This window comes from Amblyomma mixtum, chromosome 9 (genome assembly GCF_055824585.1).
Source record: "Amblyomma mixtum isolate Tamu chromosome 9, ASM5582458v1, whole genome shotgun sequence".
Lineage (NCBI taxonomy): Eukaryota > Metazoa > Arthropoda > Arachnida > Ixodida > Ixodidae > Amblyomma > Amblyomma mixtum.
The window spans coordinates 119,706,347-119,729,132 of record NC_143020.1 but is presented as its reverse complement, the minus strand read 5'-3'; the positions used below and the strand labels follow the sequence as shown (position 1 = coordinate 119,729,132).

Below are 22,786 nucleotides of genomic sequence, written 5' to 3'. Positions count from 1 at the left end.
ACTTCAGGGGTATTCTATTCGTAGGAAGTGTGAAGCTTCTTACGTTGAACCGTTCTTGCCGTAAGAGTAGGTGGCTGGTGTGCTAAAATTTTTATAAGTGCCGTGTCGCTCAAAGCTGACACATTTCGCCGCTCCGCCGAACATTTCGTCTGAGTAGAAGTTCCTGTACATCATGTACACCTTTCCGATATCTGGGAAGCACTGCGCATTGAAAAAAAAAAACATAACGTACCAAATAAAGCTTGCACAATGATCTGGAACAATATGAAAATCTATTCATGCCCAAATTTAACTGTCAGCAATATTTAGTTCATAGCATGCCATAATCTCTCCTTTATTGACTACACGGTACAGAAGCTTGTTTTTTTCCGAACAGCCTAAAAAAATTTGAACTGAGGTGAAAAAAGGCATGAAACGTAAAAACGCCGCAGACAAATCTCCGGGCAAATATAGGGCTGAAAGTGACACAATTATAACTTCAGAGTACGCCACATTCACAGCTTCAGTAAATAACATTTCTAGCGGCTCTTCATTGTCAATAGGTTTGATAATTATTAATCAGCACCCTAGCGCGTACCTTGCTTATGTCTTGGTACTGTTGAAGATCACTTCGCCGTTCGGGGAAGCCTGAAGACGAGGCTAATGCCACCGCTCCGTTTAATAGCAACAAAACTGCCTGTGCAAAATCCATACTCTTTGGGGGAAACACCGCCACCTCGCACTGGGATGAATCCGCGTTGGCGCTGTTCTATAAGCAAGCGCCGAGGCAATCTCACACCTGTCTGGGGAGGAAACGCGCATACCACAAAAAGTTGAATGCCGTCAAAAATTCAATGTTCTGTAGGTATATTAAGCCCAGAAACGAATACATGAGTTCAGAATTATAACCTTGTCGCAGCAATAACACGGCGGCTGATTAATTGCCTGAATTCGGCATCAATCTTTCTACGTCGACACATGTTTTAGTCTGTTCACCTTGGTTGCCCAAAGTCGGAAATGGGTGGCTATTATCTTTTGGCAGCGATTGATATTTCCGTTCTATTGAAACATGACTTCAACCCCAATGGGGCGGAATCAAATAGCGGCAGCGAAAAACATCGATTCGAACGGTTACAACTGTCAGACTAAAGTACGCGGCACGAAAGCAGATATATCGAATGATGCATTCCATAAATCGATGCATACACTGCATTAACAGGGTAAGCCTGGTACACTTGTGACCGACCACAGGTATAATTATGATGGTTACATTTCCAAATACACTTAGATGCACAAACTCGTTCGCAATTAGCAGCCATCAGCGCTTTATTTCGCCATCGCCTTCGACAACACTCTGGGAGTGAATGGCGCTTTTAAAGGCAAATGTGTATGCATGGGTGGTTTACGCTTCTCCTTTTTGTGTTGGTAACGTATTCTCCAGAATCACATGCTAATAAAAATGTGATCCAGTGTAGGGCGGATGGTGCACCAGTGGTCAGTTTAATGCGATAAAACCGAGCTCTAGAATTTAGCTCCAGCCGTATGCCTCATGACGGAGATGAGTAGGCGCTCGCATCTACGCCATATTTCTTGGCGCTTTGTACGCATCTACTGCAGAATACAATTTGCTGTCATTGACAATGCTCCTGTGGAATTTGGTGATGCTTAGCCGAACCTCAAAAGGGCATCAATGTGGGTTCGAAATGTGCATGCATATGACACGTATAGTTCTAGGAAATCGGTTGAAGTCAGGCAGATATTTTTATATGCCGCATGTTTCATCCAACAGAAAACATATGTTAGAACATTCCAGACCCTTTCTTGTTGCGAAGAACTGGCAGGAGCCGGAGAATACACATATCATGGCGGCGGCTGGCCCTACCACATGGCCGTGAGTGCAGAAAGTTACAGTACACGAGGATCCACACTTTGGCCTCTAGCTGGATTCTGAGGCTGTTGACACACCGAGGCAGAGTCTCTACTCGCTAAGATAACGAAGATAGCGTTCAACCACAGCGTGAGACAGTATTGGTCAGTTAGTCTTAGCGAAAAACAAATTGGAGGGGACACTTAAGCTCCACCTTAAGGGTCTGACACGGTAGTGTTAATGGATTAATGACCATTTTCTCGGAATTGATAATTCTAGACTTCGCATTCATAGATCGCTTGGAGTCCTCGTACCCCTCCTGGCGCAGTGGTGCAGCGATTAAGCGATGGACCACTGCCCTGCGATGGCACGTGCTGCCCCCCGGTGGGTCCTGTGCGCCCCAAGTTGCTCTTCTCTAGCAAACTCTCGCAACCAATCATTAACTACCGCCTGTCACGGTGGTCGGTTTGCTCACAGTCCGATGGGTAGGTAGTGATGACGCTACAAAGTCACGTGACCTAGGTGGCCCACTTTTGACCTAGGTGGCTGCTTCTCTGAGGATTTTTTTCGTGCATTGTTTGCGCACGGCCAACGACGCCAACGACGACGCCTACTTTTCTGAGATACGGGCTCCTCAACGGTGTCACGTTTAAAGATGGTAGTCGAATGGTTCAGGAGAATAATCCCTCAAGTGGAGCGTAGTTCAGACAAGAGGCTAGACTCTGTAATTAGCGTCCATCCTAGCGCATACATACTGCTTCGGACTAAAGCTGCCGAACTCTCTTACAAGCTGCACAGATTGCTCACGTCTGTGAGTGACTGTTCTTATATATGCGGGCGTTGACTGTAGTTGCACCTTTGTTAGGCATCCATCCAACGGAGTAGCTCTACAATATCAGTCTCTTGATCAATAACTTTGCTTTCTTATTCTCTGCTTCAGGCTCAATGGGAGCAGACATTTTTTATGGGCGGTAACCGTACGCATGTGGAAAGTTTTCAAAGAATCACGCAAGAGTAACTGCCACTGCATTTTAAAAAAAGTGCATAACTTGTAGTATACAGATAACTTGTAGTACACAGAAAACTTGTAGTACCATCATGTCGTTGTACGCAATGCCTTGAGTGTTTCATATGCGTGATCGTTTTCATTGTCTGTATATTTCGTTTCTTGCTCAAGTGACTGAGCATGCGTGGTTGCATCGTGATGCTGTGTACGTGCCTTGTTGTTTCTGTCGCGCTTTACTTTCCGTTACTATTATTACTGCTTGATTTCTTCTCTCCTTCTCACTTGAATTCTTGAGATGCTTTTGTTATGTGCATTTCCTTGACGTATTATTGATATGCCCCCTCCTGCCCATGGCCTCAAACTGAGACGGGCAGTATCTTGTAAATAAATAAATAAATAAATAAATAAATAAATAAATAAATAAATAAATAAATAAATAAATAAATAAATAAATAAATAAATAAATAAATAAATAAATAAATAAATAAATAAATAAATAAATAAATAAATAAATAAATTTTAGCACGCAAAAAGCCCCAGAAGTCAGCTCTCCGGTGACTTCGGCGAATGTCTGCTGCGAGACTTCGTCACTGCTGTGTTCCAGCGGAAGCCGACCGACTGGCACGAGGGGTTCATAGACCTGGTACTTGGACGAGGTGCCGGAGTTATCGGCGTTGATGAATTCGCAGAACTGGGCCGACGCCAGTACCATCATCCATTATGTGCGAACTTCTGACAGAACGGAAATACACTACCTTCAAACAGCTGCATCTGCGTGCTTACCTTCGTAGAAGTCGTAACTAAGTCAAATAATGATGCAGGTCTGAAAGGCCTCAACTATGCTCATCCTTTTGTCTTATTTTTGTCTGCTCTACACATGTTTTTTTTTTATTGCGGAACACAAAGCGCAGGCCCCTAAGACTTATGAGTTTACTCTGCCGGTGAGTATTCAACTGCAATTACTACCGCTCTCTCCAGCTATAAATTAGGGGTCGGAATCATAGAAAAATATCACAGGAAATGCATGTAAATTAGAGGCCTCGCTGTTATTTTAACGCTGACGTAAAAAGACCATAGACACGCGCTGTGTATGGAGCAATAACTGTGCGCCCGTCTGCGTCCCTGTCCGAAAACCTCCGTAACAGCCTTTTCAGTTCTCCTATAACCGCCGCTTAACAAGAAGCTTTACTTTCCATGATCATGCTTGAGAACTGATTAAGGGTTTTCCTGGGAAAAATAGCTAGATGTGCTTGGGCAGTACGTAACTCTCTTGATACGAGGCGGCGCTAGGGCGAAGTGTAGTCGGGCTGCTTATCCCGTTCGCTAACTATTTTTTTTGTTTAACTACTTACAACATGCGGCAGTACCAAGCAGTTGTACAGTCAAGAAGCGCGATTACATAACGGCAGCCAAGATACGAACACTTCGTGTTTTCAGTGTTGCCTCAACGGTCATCTTAAATATGTCGTCTCCACAACGGCGGCTTGCTTTCCTTAAGATTTTCATACGAAATCATTGAGGACATAACAAGAAGCTATTCTGGGAATTCGAAGGGCAGGAGAAGACAAGAGACGACTGGACTGGAAAGCACAAGCGCTATTACGATTCAAGCGCTACGCTTGTCCCGTGTATTCTCCTGTCGTTTGAATTTAAAAGAATGCTGAACCAAGTTATCCAACAGACAACTCCTTATAGGAGCCTTAATCACTATCGTTGATATTTTGTCTGTATGAATACCTGATAGGATCAGGAATGGCCTGTTCATTGAGCCGTCTGTGTCTTGCTGACGGGTTTTTTCAGTTTTTTTTACGTGGAAAAACGGTGTGTCTGAGAGACGCTGGCGACTATTATATGCCCCACTCTGAGCGCCATGTTATAAAAGCCGAGGTTGCGAAAACACTTGCCAAGAACACTATTGAACCCTCAAATAGTCAGGGGCTTCGTATCGCGTCCTTGTGAAGGAAAAAAAAACGACTCTTGGCGTTTCTGAGTTTATTATGGACCCCTCAATAAGATAACCAAAAAAAGACGTGAAGCCGCTGCCACGAATCGACGACGCCCTCGATTGTCTGTATTGTGACAAATTTTTTCCTCAGTCAACCTGCCCTTCGGCTATTGGCGAATAGCAGTGGATGAACAAGGCCATGAGAAAGCAGCATTTGTAACATCTGATGCCGTGTATCCATTTAAGTTATCCCTTTCGGCTTATGCAACGCGCCAGCCACCTTAGAATGCATGATGGATGCCCTTTTTCAAGCTTTTAACGGGTCCACATGCCTGTGCTATCTTGATGACACCAGTGTCTTTTCGTTCTCCTTTTCACCTCGCCTCGCTGACCTTTCCAAGATTCTTTCACTCTTGCGTCATGCCGGCTTTCCTGCTCAACTACTCAAAGTGTCATTTCGTGCGATGCCAGATCACCATATTGGCCAAGTCGTCTACTCCACAGGTGTTCCTCCTGATACGGATATGATTCGAGCTACGAAAAACGTTCTCTTGCCACGTTTTTGCAACACATGCACTCACGCGCACACGGATGCACGCACGCACACATATGACCCCCCCCCCCCCCCTTACCACCCCACACACGCACGAATGCATGGACACACACACATACACACACATACCTACACAACTCCAAGCACGCACACAAGCGCCCCCGGTGGACAATTCAGCATACCTTATTACCTTATTATCACATGCGGCGATGCGACTCACGGTCTGCCCCGCCGCGCCGGCCGCACATTTCTGCGAAAATAGATCCCTCATGCTTCTCTTTGCCTAATGTCAGTTCGATATTCGAGTACGCAACATGAAAAGCTGTAGGGCACTGCTGCAAGCCTCGATTTTCACCAAAAGTGCTTCGATGCTCCTTTAAGCAATCGGCTATCCATATGAGTAGCGACACGAAATCACGGAAGAATGCATAGAAGCATCCGCTTTTAAATCCAGCCCCTTAGCACACAGAGAGACCTTAGATAGGCTTCTATATAGGCACTATGCTGCGCTTTATGTAAAGTGATGATTCATAAGTTCTCCTGAAGTTACGTTTTTGTAACACAGCCTACAAATACGTGGCAAGGAGATCTTCAAATCAAAGGAACGACTATCACCGAGCTATACAGACAATTTCCAGAGATTCATTCAGTGGTTTCACTGTTTAGTGGAATAAAGTTTATTACAGAACAAAGCGATGTAGGTTTTGTGCACGAAAACATTTAGATGAAGAAAATATATATTGTGGGGAATAGGCCAAGCTAAAGTGTTGCCAGTGCATGTAAGATGCCTACGGTGCAATAATGATGATCCTTGGTCATACGCAGATGCTGTTCCTGCATACCTGGAATAAAGGAAAGATTGATAGTGTAGTTCGCTTTACTTGTTAGTGATTTTTCAGATATGTGACGCCGTCAGCCGCACTGTGCGCGAAGCAAAGCACTGTTTTCTTATGTCTTCGCAAAGCGGAATGCGGCCCATGAAAGCAAACAGTCTTGTATACCAGGGAAAGCTTAAAAATATTGCTAAATCTTTTTTATTGCCTCTCAGAGAAGCACCGTGATTTTCTTCTCTTCCTACATCTCTTCCTTTCTCTTTCGGACGAACAATAGCAGAACTCAGGGATACCTAATGCCATTATGTGCTGTCAGTGCGATAGCATTCGAAGCTGTTGCTGCATTGTGTGGAATGACTGCCGGACTTTTTAGACCAGGTTGCTGTTCTCAACCCGCCATGATTGGCAGAAGGCTCTCCACAGACTCACCTGGTTCAGTGAAGTCACTGATGATCTGTGTACATCACTGGTGACGTCACAGCATGCCATGATTTTTCCGCGGTGAGGCTTCTATGTTATCGCCTAAAAAGATCGATCGCAATGCTTCTGTTGCGAAAGCAACACTGCTGGAGCCCAGGTCGGCTCGTCGCGTATGCTCGTGGCGGTGCGGCTACCAAACGACCTTAAGTCGCCGTTGCCTAGCAACTGCTTCAGCTGCGCTCCAATAGATGGCGCCTAGCAACCCGTGTTGCAGAGATGTGGCATAAGGTTAGAATTCTAGGAAACCGTAGGTAAAGATGATGGCGATTCTTAATGAGAATTGCCAAGACAGTAAACAAAAAGTAATAAAGAAATAAAAGCTGAGCATGGTGGCAATTGCCACCATCCCGTTTCAAAGGGGGCGCTCCTATCCATCCAACCATCCATACTACCCGAGCTTACACGAGTTACTCGGGTAAGCTCGAGTAGTAACTCGGGTAGGCTCGGGTAAGTTCGGATGAGCGTCGTGCCATCTGCACGAGAGGTTGGTAGGGAAGAGCAACATGGGTCGCAAAATCCCGACGGGTGGCTCGGATAGATACAGCCACCTGCCAGTACAGTGGCGCGTCACTTACCCGCTGCGCCACTGCGCTGGTAGTGGTAATGAGGACTTGGCGCCATCTGTGAATCTTAAGTAGGGATTACCAATTCAGCATACATGGGCATTAACCCACTAAAGATATCATGCCACACCCCTAAGGCGGAGTTTAAGTGCCCCCTCCACTTGAAGAATGAACACCTGCTTACGCAAGTCTACTCGGTTTAACTACTTTAAGCCCCTATCTTTTCTGTAAAAAAATTTCCTTGGTTTTAATCGCTCTAGGGTGGCTTTGTTCATATGTATCTCAACTCAAGCAGCCTCTTAAGGGCACATCTGCGGCTCTGCGGCGACGGCGGTGATTTTGGCGTAACCGCTCCACTCTGAGTGGCCAGCATGCAGTGACGTCATGAGGGATGTTAAACGTCACGCGCCTATCTACCTTCTTGGGGTCAGATGTGTTGCAGGGTGTTCCGTCTAGCGCGAAAGCCGTCACATTTTTTGCCTTCTTGTTTTCAGGCACCAACAAGCAACGAAATCGACATTGCCTTAGGTCTGACTCCACCTGCAAGGAAACAAAATGCAGTATTACACAGATGGTGTTAATTAGTTATACAAAATGTTTGAAAATAACGCTAATGCTAACAGAGAGCACAGGAAAGAAAATATGAGCACTAATTTTCGCAGATCGTGGGTCGCAAGAAAACCTCGGATGTTGCACTGTGGAAGGAGCCAATGGAGCGCTTTTGGTGAGAGTGATAAAGAAATGACATCTCGGCCGGCAATTTGCTTAACCAGGTGTTTTAAACCATATATAAGAAGCCCAGATAAATCTCAACTCTGAAATGTGCTCAACTGGTGATGTGTGCCGGTTTGCAGATGCAGCTTGACTGCAAGTGTACGTTAACGTCATTCTATATGGCTGGAAATGTTGAGCGGCTCCTCGGACAAGATTGAAAATCATATTAAATTATGTTCTACTCAACGCCTGCGACTGAAACTTGCTAGAGGACTTCTCCTTCCTCTCGTAAAATAAATCGGGTATTTCGTTTGCGTTCGAAATTTGGTGTCTGCACAAAATTTAACAAACACATAGAGCGAAAGACATGAAGCGAGCACCTCTCCTGTCTGTGCCTTGCCTAAGGTCGGTTTACTTTGCGTTTCTTGAGATTTGAAAGGCAAGCTGTCGGCTTGGGGAACTTTGAGCTTAAACTGCAACGCAGACGCTATTCCAGCTACGTTGGACAATAGCTAAAAGTCGCCTCACCTTAATGTAAGTAGCGCTTTTGTATGTAGGGTAGTTTTTCTTGCAGAAGGCGTCTCCATCCATCACATCACCGGGAAGCATCACCGCTTTGTTAGGCACTGAAATGATGCTGCACTTTGCTCGGCTCTTCAGGCAGCGAGAGTAAGGCCACCTTTGAGAAAACAAGAGACGAAGCAAGTATATATGTTGCAGAAATCTCTGGGTTTTAAGGACTTCACATCGAGTTGGTTTTGACCATTAAAATATATGACACACGTGCTACTAAGTTAAGCTTTCGCTCAGCACGCAATGACCTTTGACTGTAGCGAAGTGTTCATTTCGTGAGGCGGGAGTGCCATGCTTTTATAGAAGTGCAGGCGGAGTATTTGTATGCTCCTAATGACCTGAAAATAAAGTAACCACACTACTTGTTCCTTTTTTATGATACAGACTGGTCTCCCACTCGAAAAATAGGACAGAATCGAGCCCTAAATACGTCAGAATGTTTGGTCGACCTGTCGTAAAAACATTTTTCTGTGTATTTTTCTGCGGCATTTTTCCGCACTTGTGTCGCTACTACAGCAGACAGCGCAATAATCCAGAAATCTGTGTATGCCACAAAACACTAAACAAATATCTGGTGCGACGACATAAAATTCTCGGTCGCAATCTAGACACGTCTGTTATGTTTAAAGAATCAATTCCAAGCCAGAAAGACGTGGGAGGATCCTGCTGTTAGGCCGTACCATTTTGCGCAAAGCGTTTCAGGAGCACCAGCCAGACAAACTAAACAAAAAATACTGCTGTCGACAGGGGCAGCAACCGCTTGCGCCTTCTGGTGCGCAGCCTATGACCCTCTTCCCCGGCGGCCTATTAAGTATATATCGAGGAGTGACATTAAGTTCCAGTACACTGGGGAGGACGCTATACAAGGCATAAGATAAGCACCAGAGAAAGGCCGTTACCAGCCCGTGTGCTAGCTGTGCTCTTATACATTTTTTTCGTGCCCGTTCTGTCGTGCTCTTTTCCGAGCGGTGTGCGTCTCATCTGACCGGTTGTCGACAGCCTGAGCGACATCGCCTAGCCTTCGTCTGTGAACTGGAGTGGCTTAGTTTTCGCCCACCCTCAGGCGGGCGACGCAACGGCGACGGAGGCTAACAGACGGAAATTAGTTTTTTAGCTTGTGAGTATTTCAGCCACGCACATCTATAGGAGAGCGTGTGCTGTGCTTTATCATTCGGTGTTTGCCAAAGCTTCGAGGAGCGATGTGGACGAACCTCGGCGTATGAAATACCGCCAGCTATGGCAGCTGTGTTTTTAATGTTTTGTTTCTTGTTCTGCTGATCCTGTTAGAATCGTTTTTGAAGTTTCTGTATGAAGTCGAGCTGCTTGTTCTGCTGAAAAACTGTGTGTGTTCATCTACCGGCATCGAAAATGGGTTGTCTGCTATGGCTTCCAGCGCCAAGTCACATGAACCTAAAAAAAAAAAAAAAGGTGAAGAACCTGTAACTCGATTCAGGTGGACAGTCTCTTGGGAAGAAGTGATTATGAGCTGTGATAAGATGATCGGGAATGCCGCTGAGCAAGGCTAACTAGAGATAATTGTGAAATACGTTTTTCTTAAAGGGAAATAAGTTTAGCTGATGATGATAATTTCTCCAGTGTTAACAGCCTTCATTCGGGTGTAAACACTTTCAATTAAAGAACATTCTCGATTGTAGAAACCTGATTTTATCCTTTGTGCAGAGGGAGCCAGCATGGCGAACGAGAAAAAGGCGAAACATTGGAGGTAAACTACAACACAGGAGTTGAGCTACAGGTTCCTTTCTTCGCCTGGGTACTTCGCTTTTGTTGCTAGACGGAGCAGCACACAGCCGCTTCTTGGTGACGATAAATGTGAAGTCTCTTGACTTCTTCGGCTTTCTACAGCATACGGGATACGGACCCCGCACATTGTTACCTTATATGCGCCCCTGCTCATCAGGGGTTGGCAGGAAACGAGGCACCAGACGCAGCCGCCCGCGCGCTCTCTCACCGGGCTGTTTTCTCCTCCCCACCCGATCAGAAACCAGATTTTAATTCGGTCTATACGTTTAAAGATATTACAACCTAATATCAAGATAGTCATCGCCTTTACCCTCGCCCTTGTAAAGGCCTGAAGAAGGCGGATGAGCGGCTCCTTCTCCGCCTCTTCACCAATACATTGCTGTGCCCGGCAGCACTAAAACATTTTGACCCCTTCTTTAGCGGCAGGTGCCCGCACTGCAGTGCGGTGTCTTCGGACACCTACCACATGGTGTGGGCCTGCCCTTCCAACCCGGCCAGTTCCCCCATACGCAACCCAACCCAACCCGGGAGGACTGGGAGGCGACCCTGCTCGGCTGCCACGACTCACAGGCCCAACAAGCCTTAGTCGGGCGCGCCCGGGCGGTGGCTACCGCCACTGGGGTCTCATACCACGGACCTCCACCTCGTGGTTCTAAGGATCGGTCCTTTACGGGCTGATCCAAACATACCTCCTGTCCCTTCTAAATAAATGTTTTCACCACCATCCCCACCGGCTTTCTCAAGAACCTCAGTGAGCGCTGCGTGTGAACTTGATGTCGCTTTTACTTCTTTCTCAGCAACGCATCTAGTCATGGAACAGTTATTTTTCCTGAGACGTAAATATATTCCTGTTATAGGTCTTACGTCACAAAGTCAGCGATCAGCCTCCTGCTGCACTCCGAAAAGTTGAAGCCGCCGAACTTGCTCATCATGTACCGGTCGTTCGTGGAGCAATTCCGTGCCAGCTTATCGCCATCATGGTAAGCACCCAGTCTGCAAGGCAAGTTAATCATTATCGACGATGGGTTTTGTACAGAACTGAAATAATAACAAAGAAACGTGAGGTGGCCATTTTTCGTTAATAATTCCTATTTCATCGAAAAGTAGTAGTAGTAGTAGCAGTAGTGATAGTAATAATAGTAGTAATAGTAATAGTAGTAGTCGAAAGTAGTAGTAAGAAGGTCGTATGTGCTGGCAACTTCTTATGCTTTCGGTTAACCCCCCGCCTTTCCTCTTATTCCTCCTCCTCCTATGCCTTAGTAGATAAGAAAGTGGTGAGCCTTCTTGGTGAAGGTTTCAACATAACGTGCGAGTGCACTTACAGATGTCCAATTTCGTGGGCAGCGGTGTTTATTCCATTGAACTTGCCAGGCTGGTCTTGAGCAATTGAGGTCTTGTTCGGCCTGCAGGCTTGTCCGATGAAGGCACGCCCTGCGTGTTATACGTGGTTTATTCAGCGCTAATAGACTAGCTTCAACTGAGAGCGCTTCAGCTTGACAAAGTTTCAGCCTGAAAACATTTCAAATACCAACTTCCAATATCTCAGTTTTCAGCGACGGTCGAACAACCACCTCGCAATCAGGTTTCTGGTGCGACTCTTGGCACAGCTAGATGCCTCTGGTCTTTCTGCGATTAAGAATGGCGCCGGCTTGCTGCACTGGTGTTTTTAATCGCGGACCACGCCGGAGGACCCTTCTATCTTTCTTACCTGCAGGTATCTAGCAAGAATGGTCCTAACCAGCGGATTTCTATGTGACTCACGACGTCCATGTGATGTGCACAGGCATTGCGAGAGAAGCTTCAAATACATGTCGAAACACATCACGTTACGTTACGACATTACGTTAACTGCATGGCATGGTGACTTGAATATTTATCGGAGCACCACCTCCTGATTACAGTGCTCTGCGGCAGCGTTAAACTGCATGCGCATGGAGCGAAAGACGAGCTTTTACATAAAAAAAAAGAAATCATTTGTTACATTTCAAAAGCGAGGGCATTTCATGTGCGTGTAGTTGCACGGGGACACAGGTACCTTTTGCCTGAGCAACGGCGCCTATGGCGTGTCGAGCAAGAGCTCTGCTGCAGCAGCTTTAATTTCATGCCCAGAATTCGCGACCAATAGTTCGCATGGATTTATGTTTAAGAAGTAATTAAATACAATATAGACGTACTTACACAGTTGTAATGAATGCGTTCCTGAATAGGACGTACCTTGCAAACTTGAGACCTTCCCTCCTGCTAAATGTACCAGATGACGCCTTGAAAAAATACAGATAATATGAGGCATGTGCACATACGTGAACATGGCACACACGAAAATACACTATGTTAATACACGCCGTAAATCAAACACAATAATTAGGAGTCCACCTACCCCTTTTGCCCAGCATTCCTTGGAGCAGCAAATAGAATGCACTCGAGCCCAATTATAATGGCTGCAGTTATAACGAACTCTCGCTTATTAAGAACGAAGGCGCTGTTGCCGTCAAAATGTGTATAGTGCCCCCCCCCCCCGCAGTCTAAAAACGCGCGCTTCCAACTGGCGTGGAGGCCGAAGAGCTTTGTCCAGTTCCCGTGATCTCCCTCAAGGAAATTTCGGCCCCCAGCAAACAATAAAAAATGTTGCAGCACTGAAATTGCAGGTTACCGACGGCCAAGCACACCATGACAGGCTACAAGTTCGATCGGTGCGTGCGTGTGTGCCGGCTAGCCGAAGCGTCTGAGGTGGAAGTTTGTTAAAGCAAGACACGAGCAGCGTACAAAGCCCGAATACCAACCGGTGATAAGGATGTGAGGTATTTCAAAACTAGTCAGGAGGTGTGCCTTGGTCCGCCAGCCAAAGTGTTAAGGCAACAGGACTAGTTTGCATCTGGGCAATGCGTTGGTCATTTCCAGGGGTTAAATAGGGCCTTCGGTCCGAGGAGGAAGATTGTGTACGAGAACAAAAAGGCTGAATATTGCATCTAGATAGCCTAGCAGTGGCTTGTGTAAGGGAGATTAAAGAGGACAGAGAAAAACTCGTGAGGAGAATAGCGTCACAGCAAAAGTTTCAAATATAGAGATTTTTTCTGCCACCATATTTGTATGTATTTATCCATTGCAAATTATCGCCCAGGTTTACAGCTGCTTAAACAACGAAGTAAAATTTTCGGTATCAAAGGGTTAAACAATGCGTTCATGACTGCACTAAATGTATGCTAGATGCTAATGTCGGTTAGCAATTATGTTTTGAGAACAAATAAAACTGCGCAAAAAGGACGGGACAAGAGAAAGAGAACCACACGGGACAAACGCAGACTAACAAGTGATTTATTCCACCAACTTCTCTTTCCATCAACAGCAAAGCGCATGCGCACCAACCACCAAAACAAAAGCCACACTCATCTCGTGAAATCAAGGAACTCCAACTCCTTACGGCACAGGCGTACTGAATCATCGCTAACACATTTGTGAGGCCCTAATCTCGCGATTTCCAAGGCTTCGATAGTTTCACTTTCTTTCTTATCCCTCGAGCGTCCGATTACCTTAGTCCTGTCGAAAAGCGGATTACAATCTTTGTCATCATGCTTGCAAGTGTTACAATGCTTAGGCAGATGCTGCCCCCTTGAATCATCTAAGGAATTGGCATGCTGTAGTATGTTGCGGGGCTCACCAGTTGTCGTATTTATCGTCACCAAGAAAGAGTTACTCTTACCCCGCTGCCATGAGGATAGCGTCTGCATTCTTCATGTTGGTGTCCTTATTAAAGTGCTTGACTAATTTTTTCAGAGTTCCACTGGCATCGAGGCGACCGCCTTCGTACAGGTCTACGTAAGATTCGTTGTCCTGGAAGAACAGCCTCATTATCAAAAGGGACCGGTTATCACAGTCCAACTTACCGTAAAGCTTCCTTGGATCGCAGTCACAACTACAGCGATAGGCGGATCAAGCTGGGCTAAGCGCAGGCCAACCTGGGAATTAGAAGCACAACATATAAGACTGAACCTTCACTCGGACCTTTTTATCAGAAAGAGGCAATATCTCTTTAAGATAAAGAAAGCACAGATAAGAGCTCACCCCAATTTTTATACCAGAGGGACATGGATATTATACAAAAAGCTTCGTGTTACTTTACTGAAGTCCACAAGTTTAAAAAGACTAGAGGAGAAGATAACGCTGAATAACTGAATAAATATACGAACGATAAATTATTAGCAAATTCGGCATAGTGTGTTCACGATGTGTCGAAATATTAAAAAACTGAGTAAACCTGTGAAGCGCTGTCTTCTTGCAGAAGGTTCAGCAAGAGGGAGGTGGTAGTAGTGGTGGCATAAATATTCATGCGGGATTAGCCTTACAAAGGCCTGTCGGAAATTTCTCCGCCTAGCAGTGCGGGTACTCCAAGCTATAGGCCACTCTAACCTTGCAGTGCACTTTCAGCAACCACTGTGTGGTAGTGGCACCTTATGTACACAGGCCACATCAAGACCACTGCCGTTCGGAAGACGGGCGTAAACACACTCGATTATAGGGCTCTAACGGCGCTCTCCGGAGCACACTGGCACCAATTACAAGTGACTTAAGCTTTGGAACATTGCCTTATCGTTCATTCACATTGGCATGGACTCTGGTTCACTTCTTGTGTCTCAAAAAGAGACATTGAGCCCAGCCGTAGCCACGAATGTCACAAAAGCGCGACAGAGAGGGCACTTCGAGCGCTCCAGACAAGTGCCTGGATGTGTGTACAATTCTTGTTCCCAACGACGGTCTTTAAACGCTGCTATAAGAAACTAAAAACGCGTACCTGCTCTCTGCTAATCAACAATATGCACATAGTGAAGCCCTGTCACGCTGCCGGTCATTGAATGCAGGGGGCGGTATAGGGTTTTTTTTTATGCTCTTATGGAGTTTAATGTTCCAACGCGAGTCGGGCTATGAGGGACGTCATTGCGGAGGGCTCCAGATAATTTTGACCGGCGGTGGTATTTAACGAGGAGTGACACCGCAGAGTAGACAGGCCTCTAACATTTCGCCTACGTCTAAATGCGAACTTGTGTTAGGTCAAACCCGCGCTATTTGGGTCGGCAGCCGAACACCGTAACCACCGAGCCACTGTGGGGGCTGCAGGTGGTGGTATGACATACTTGTGGAGGAAAAAACTATCAGCGCGGTGTGAATTTGGGCCCTTCTTATCCTGAAATGGCAAATAGTTGAAGTATGCGTCCGTGTTTCGTTTGATCCCACATGAGGCGCATCTGAAGTGGCACATTAGGCGGTGTTGCGCTGAAACCCCGAAATGAATCTTTCTTGCTGCTCTAAATATGACCAAGATCAGGCGAAATGATATGTACGGAACAAGTGCATATAGGTGTATAAATGTATTCTTGCGAGGCAGCGGTGTAAGTAACTGAAGCTACGCCCTGTAAGGATGCCCGAATATGGCTGAAGTGTATTGCCCTGATAAAACAAAAAGAAGCACCTTTTTTTATCACTACGATTGACCTAGTATGCCATTTTAAGCGCTTTTTGACCACAGAATAGACACAAGACGATTAGGATTTGTTTGGAAGCATCGTAAGAAAGCATGGTGACGACAGTAGCAAACAAAATAACCAGTATAAGCGATGTATTAAAAATGTCTGCCGTACAGTCCGCTGAGGTCTTCAGTGTGGTCGACACGTTGTTGCCAACCTCGCCTGAATATTCGTTGAACAAGGCGATAATGTTGCACTCACCGAATGCAAAAATATTGTTACATATGCGACACGGTCTTCCGTTTGGTTGTTGAAATAAATGGTGTGGTTGAAATCCCCGATGAAGTACAACTCTAGCTCATACTTTGCTGGAGGAGCTTTGGAGTCTGCAAAAAAAAACAAACAAACAAAGAAAAAGAACACGCACACCAAGGATTAGCCGATGCATAGAAATTGCCTAGCCTGGATTGCGACTGCAAAAAGAGCCTGTCGAAGCATTGTCGGAATAGTTCCGGTTTGGTGACGTGGTGTGGTATGTGACGTCACGCTCGCTAAGTCACGACGAATCATGAGATTTTATGCTTATGATGACCACGCATCACGTATAAGTGATGACATCATCATATGAGAAATTATCAGTGATGACGTCATCTGGTCTTGCATGACATGGCGAGACAGCCAAGTGGCCCGACGAGCGCCTTATCCTCTCCCGTAAAAGAGGTAGGCGTTCACACATAACGTTTCGCTGCATCTAGACTGCTCACACAGTCTTCAGTATGACACACTTTCTTACCTCCTTTACGAGGTTCAGGATCTTCTAGATGCTCCTCCTCTGAAACATACAGATGCTTCTATTAGTTACAAAAGAACATTCACACGTTCGTTGGTGGTGTCGGAGAGTTTTCACAGGAGTGGTTCCGAACGCTTGAGAAAACCTGTCTTATTAATAAAGTGCTCTCGCTGTTGCTGTTATAGGTGCTGCAGAGAGAAGCCATTATGTAAGCAAGTATATATGTCTTAACAAGAAAAAGAAGTTTCTGTGCGTTAATTTGCCACGTTTGCTACAACCAACTGTCTTTCGCTAAAGCTGCTAAAAGCTGGTTGGAATATTGCTCAATTTTTACTTTTTGCGATAACTGAGCCCTCTGCAGGCACTCTTCGTTATTCGTTTATAATCGGAAAAAAGCATTGTATTCCGACCTACTTAACACCGTTGCGGGTAAAAACATTTTTAGCGGAGGCATTGTTGCTTTAGAAATGCATGAAGGCTGGGTTGTATAAATACTCTGGGAAAGCTCCGCGTTTCATGACGTCTGGAGAAAAAAAAAAGACACATCTGCCGCTTCAGGCGCAGTTCAAACGCTGCCCGACTGCTCATAGTAACGCCCCCTTAGACAACGCTTTCGCTGCATTGCGTCGCCGCTGGTAAATGCGCCAGTGTTGTTCGAAAAAAAACAACAAAACAAAACAAGCTACCGGTAAAACAGCAAAGTATAAAACTGCGTTATATATATATATATATATATATATATATATATATATATATATATATATATATATATATATATATATATATATGCGTTAAAGCTCTGGACTTACCGACTACCTCTTCATTCCCACAGGCTGCAGGTCCAGTGGCAATCCTGGATAATCTGTGAGCCTTTCCATTTGATGAAGATTTTTCCAAGCTTGCGACAGGTTCAATTTGATGAGTGAAATTCACTAGTCCTCTCTGAAGAATTACGACCGCATTTCATGCCTTGGGTTGTATTGTAAAGCATGCTTGCATAGTACTCACATGTCGACATATAAAAGGTTTTGAATGGAACGTAAAGGGAACTTCTTAACTATAGAACTGATGCACTTTGTCGATACAATACAAACAACATTGTTGGTGGTCGCAGATGTCAATGCGCAATACATTTTACTCCGCATGCTCATGGGAACTAGACAACTGCATATGTGACCCAGAGTGCTAAAAAAAAAAAACTTATTGAAGCACTATTTTGAACCTAAACTGTATATTTCAGCCATGGCGTTGGAGGCAAATACGCAGAAGCATCACAAGCTACCTGCTGTGGCAAACACTTCGTCCGTCGCTGTGAGTGCACATCAGTTACGGCTAGTTATGTGCGCTGGCTTTCAACATCACAGTCTGCAGGAACCGAAACGAAAGCTTTGTTTACGAAAGAGTACTGTTTTATTTAATTATTTTAACCTCGCTGAGGCATATATGTTCTGTCCTTTCGATCCAAAGGCTCTCTGCACGATTTTCACGGAAACAGCAAAGGTCAGGTACCAAGAATTCGCAGCTTTACTCCATAATTATATTTATAATATATAATTATATTATATATTATACCCCGAGCTTGGCGCATGATGGCCTCCGTTGCCTATGTGCCATAAAACCCAACAAACAAACAAACATAACTATATTATCACCTAAATTACCGGAGACATATATAAAGCTCCAATAGTAGCTATTTTACTGAGAGAAAAACGTAATTGCTGCAACCTTTGTAACAGTCGGTTTAATGTAACGCTTGGTTTAGGGTTCAGTCGAGGAGGGAGGGAAAGGTCTGAAATGTCAGATGTCTGCTGCTCAGGCTCGGTCTGCACAGCGGCGTGGTTTTAGAGACTTATGGAGCGGTCTTCTACCTCAAGCTCCGTTCAGTCTTACTGGCAGTGTCCTACCGGCGTCATGAAGGCGTGGAGAATATCACGCACCTGCAGTTTTGATGTCTGCTTGTGAGATCGGCTGTAAATGGGCGCTGATACGAAGTTTCATTGCTCCTTTCAGAGACTGAAGCAAAAAAATAATGACAGAAACTGAGGGCACCCAAGTACGGAGCTGTATTTAGAGAATTTTCATTTGGCTCGATGCTCTGAAATTTAGTTTGAAACTTGCTTGAAAGGAGAAATTGGTTTTACTGACTAATAAAATTAGATTGAGATAAGATGTTTTAATATTTGTTGCATAAGACGTTATAATGCTTCAGTTCAGTTAGCAACTTGAATAGTCAGTTCGCAATCATTATAATACTGGTTTGGGCTTGTTGGTCTTACCAATCGGGCGGAGATCATTTGCTCGCAAATAAAGAGTCAGCTACTAGCCAGCATTCCTTCCGTGCTCTTCTCTTCTTGCGCATCGTCTCCGTGCGATGCTGCCGAACAGAATGCCGCTCGAATTTAATTCAGTCTAACATGCGGCATTTTCTCATCGTATATAAAGCAATGGCGTACTCACAATGGCGTATCCAGAGTGTCCTTGAGGCTCCAGGAGCAAGGATGCTTGCTTGCTTGTGTCCTCATACAAGTTCCTCTCGTAGTGCGCACCACCGACCTAGAAAAAAAAGCTGATAATATCAGTATTGATGACGATGGTGATATGCATTTTTAGGGCGCAAAAGCATCTGTGGTCAAAGAGCCCCACGGTAAAAAAGTGTTTTCATCAACTCAAGGTTGGGTAGAACACCCATTACCAAAGCATTTCACCTTGAAGAAGCCGAACAACATTCCAGGGGAAACCATGTATCTCTTGTACCACCGATGGACACCTAGCGGCACCTCTCCCACGTGACAGTATAGTTTTGCAGCAGCTTCTCGAGAAATATTAGCCATTGCGGGTAACCAGAGCAACTGACTGGCCTTAAACTGCGGCACCTATGTGGTCTTGCCCACCTCACGGGCTGAAGTCGATCCTTAATGGACCCTCGGCTACTGACCCGAAAGACGCGGGTCCGATCCTGGCCGCGGCGGCCGAATTTCGATGAAGGCGAAATTCCAGAGGTCCGTGTGCTGTGCGATGTCAGTGCACGTTAAAGAACCCCAGGTGGTCGAAATTTCCGGAGCCCTTCACTACGGCGTCTCTCATAGCCTGAGTTGCTTTGGGACGTTAAACCCCAATAAACCAAACCAAACCAAACCAAACCAAACCAAACCAAACCAAACCAAACCAAACCAAACCAAACCAAACCAAACCAAACCAAACGTTAATGGACCATACAAAACCCTAAACTGCCGGTCGGGAATGGAGCGTGGGTGCGATAGTTATCATAGGCAATCACGAAGGCGTTGCACCTTCAGGCACCCTGCACTATGTACTACCCTGAACTTTGCACTATGTGGGTGTGCCAAAGAACTTTACTTTTAAATCTCTCAGTGCTTTCTCTAGAGTAGTTGTACTGGCGCAAAGGATTTCAAGCAGGCAAGGGACCCGGGCATGAGCAGCATCAGAGACAAAGCTTAACCAAAGGAAAGTGGCATTCACTCACGCGGCGTTCGACGATCCGGTCTTCCATCACATCTCGAAGTAAGACACTGTCCGCTAGAACTGAAGCTTTTCTCAAGTTAAGCGTGTTCCCGTCTTCAACAAACACAACTTTTTCAGAGCTGTCTTGACGGCTTTCCAGCACCTGAGGGTAAACTGTTACGAAGTCCTCAGCATCATCTAGTTGGCAAAGAACTGAAAAAAAAAACCCAGCAAATAAAATGCGATAAGATCGAAGCAGCTAGCATAGGCCAGTGTAAATTGGAGGGATATGAGCGAGGCTTTTGCCTTTCAGTGGGCGCAGCTAAGCTTATGACGATAGCGATGAAATAAAAATGCTTTTATGGCTAGTATTTTACCCGCTTCCGTTCATCACTAAAATCTCGTGATAATCCTTTTGATGACTACATTTCAGATAACAAAAGAGAAGGTGATACAGCCACTTGGAAATGATTCATCCTTTAATCAAAAAATGCGGAGACTGCACAAGTACAATTTGTTGTAGAGAGGTGGCAAACGTTTCGCTCCACCATTATTCAGGATTTTTTTCTATACAGTTTTTCCCTACAACGCGCTTTACACGAACAATGACTGTTTCACGATAACGAGATAACGATATAGGATGTTTCGTGAGGATAGCCTTTCCTTGGCCAAGTGATCTGAAGCTCTGACCGCGCCACGGGCAGGAAAGTCTGAAACCGAAGAAGGAATTTTTGTGCGGCAGATATGAATTGATAAACCATGAGTAAACATGGCTCCTGCCAACGTATGCATAATCCTTTGTAACCCTCGGTAAAGCTTCATTTCTCAACGTCGCTTATATAGAGGTGAAATACTGATGAAAAAATGAATGAAATGAATGAATAGATGAAAAAAAAAACGTGAAGACGTAGAGCCTTTGGTAAGGAACCACGCGAGGTTTCTGGAACGTCCAGCTAGATAGTTAATTAAAAGACTAGCGCATAAAACTAGGACAAAGACAGAGAAGGAGACAGGACGAGCGCTCGTCCTGTCTCCTTCTCTGTCTTTGTCCTAGTTTTATGCGCTAGTCTTTTAATTAACTATGTCAAACCAACTAGCCCAGCTTTCCGCCTTGAGTCCAGCTAGAGCACTCGCAGTGGCCAGCATGTCATGACCACAAGGAGATGGGTGCGATGTTCACGTGACAGGCATAAACGAGCATGCAAATCCGCCCAGCATAGCAATATGTTTTCCTTTGACTTGAAAATGGAATAATGCTGCTGCTTGTGGCGAGCATTCAGTTGCTTACCGAGTGTCGATGCAACGAGTTGGGTCAACACAAAGCACACAGTGATAGTCATTTCCAATCCGCGCTAAGGGTGTAATCAGACGAGTTTACTCCACTGTCTTGAAGGCGCCCGCCTGTCTTTGTGCGACGTCGCTTAATCAATGCTTGAATCCTGCACTGCGCATGTGTCTTCCCCGCTGTGAACTTAAGTACCCTTTTGCAGCAGTTAATAGGTTTGCCTTTTCGCACGCTGTTCAACTGACATAAATGGTAGCGGATTTTGATTAAAAAAATGGTTAAAACCTTTAAGAAAACATTTACGTTTATGAATGCCTAGAGGTCTTTAAACGTTTACTTGGGCTAATAAGTGCTAGATTCCATAATTCATGACTGCTAGCGAATAAACAGACTTAGGCATGGTGCTCGGCTCCTGACCCGAAAGACGCGGGTTCGATCCCGGCAGCGGCGGTGGAATTTGGATGGAGGCGAAGTTCTAGCGGCCCGTGTACTGTGCGATGTCAGTGCACGTTAAAGAACCCCAGGTGGTCGAAATTTCCGGAGCCCTCCACTACGGCGTCCCTCATAGCCTCAGTCGCTTTGGGACATTAAACCCCAATAAACCATAAACTTAGACAGGCGTTGTGGTGGCGCAGCTGGAGCGGGTCGGCGTGGGAACACGAAGACTACGCGGTGCGTGCTTGTGATGGAGAATTGAGGGTGCCGCTGAGACTGCTTCGCAGGAACCGAGGGGTACTGTGTCGGGCTGCAGTGAAGTTACGGCTTCAGATTAGAGCACTGCACGGGCCTCAATCTGAGGCCCGAGCCCGGGCCGGGCCCGTGACCTCAAGCCCGAGCCCGGCCCGGGCCCGTGACCTCAAGCCCGAGCCCGGCCCAGGCCCGCGGCTTTAAGCCCGGGCCCGGCCCGGGCCCGCTAAATTATCGCTCTTGCAAGCCCGGCCCGGCCCGTGAATCCCGGAGTGAAGCCCAGCCCGGGCCCGGCCCGGCCCGTTTCACAGTAACGCTTGAGGTATACTGCTCACTCTGAGCAAGTAGACTACTACTACACCGATAAGGAACTGGCTGACAAAGGTTCTGAAACCACAGTTTGGCTTCCAGAAAGTTTGTTCTTTTTAACCCAGTAGGAAGTGGTTAAGAGTAGTGCTCACCGGGCCCGTCATTTGGAGAGTGATCTCGTGCAGGTGGGCAACGATAAACTCGGAAGTTCCGAGTGCTAAAAAAAAGGGCCGCATACACTCGTAGTAGTCCACTTTGCGTTCCCTCATGATTTTAATCAGTTATATTCTACCGCCCACGAAGTATAAATATTGTTACGGAACTTATGCCGGGATTCTCCCCTTTCTTCCTGCTCTACGCACGCCTCCCGCGGACCTTCTTGGACACTATTCTGCCATTCTCCGGACATGAGGACATCACACTCTCGCAACACCTCTGCCGTGCTGAGGAAGCCCGTCGACTTGCTCGTCTGCGAACCATCACAGCTCAAGGCCGCGCCAAGGCTCGGTATGACGATGCGCAT

The 22,786-nt window shown here is 45.8% G+C and overlaps 1 protein-coding gene and 1 pseudogene across 1 annotated transcript; both read right to left on the bottom strand.

The window, feature by feature from the left end:
• Positions 1-3,564, bottom strand: part of LOC149330994 (uncharacterized) — a 49,774-nt pseudogene extending 46,210 nt beyond the window's left edge.
• Positions 3,565-6,165: 2,601 nt separating this feature from the next.
• On the bottom strand, positions 6,166-22,786 carry LOC149330993 (venom metalloproteinase antarease-like TpachMP_B). The gene is made up of 10 exons (XM_089559537.1): positions 22,639-22,786; positions 15,992-16,116; positions 14,156-14,227; positions 13,972-14,102; positions 12,489-12,535; positions 11,597-11,705; positions 11,139-11,267; positions 8,469-8,619; positions 7,644-7,766; positions 6,166-6,192 (listed from the first exon to the last, which is right to left on the bottom strand). The coding sequence occupies exons 1-10, from the start codon at positions 22,784-22,786 to the stop codon at positions 6,166-6,168; spliced, it is 1,062 nt and encodes a 353-aa protein (XP_089415663.1).

Coding starts and splice junctions, on each gene's coding strand:
- LOC149330993 (XM_089559537.1), bottom strand. CDS start 22,786: ATGCGCATCGTCATACCGAGCCTTGGCGCGGCCTTGAGCTGTGATGGT. Junction 14,103..14,155: donor CGATCCAAGGAAGCTTTACG/GTAAGTTGGACT, acceptor CTGTTCTTCCAG/GACAACGAATCTTACGTAGA. Junction 8,620..11,138: donor CTGATCGCTGACTTTGTGAC/GTAAGACCTATA, acceptor GTTTTCTCAAAG/GTGGCCTTACTCTCGCTGCC.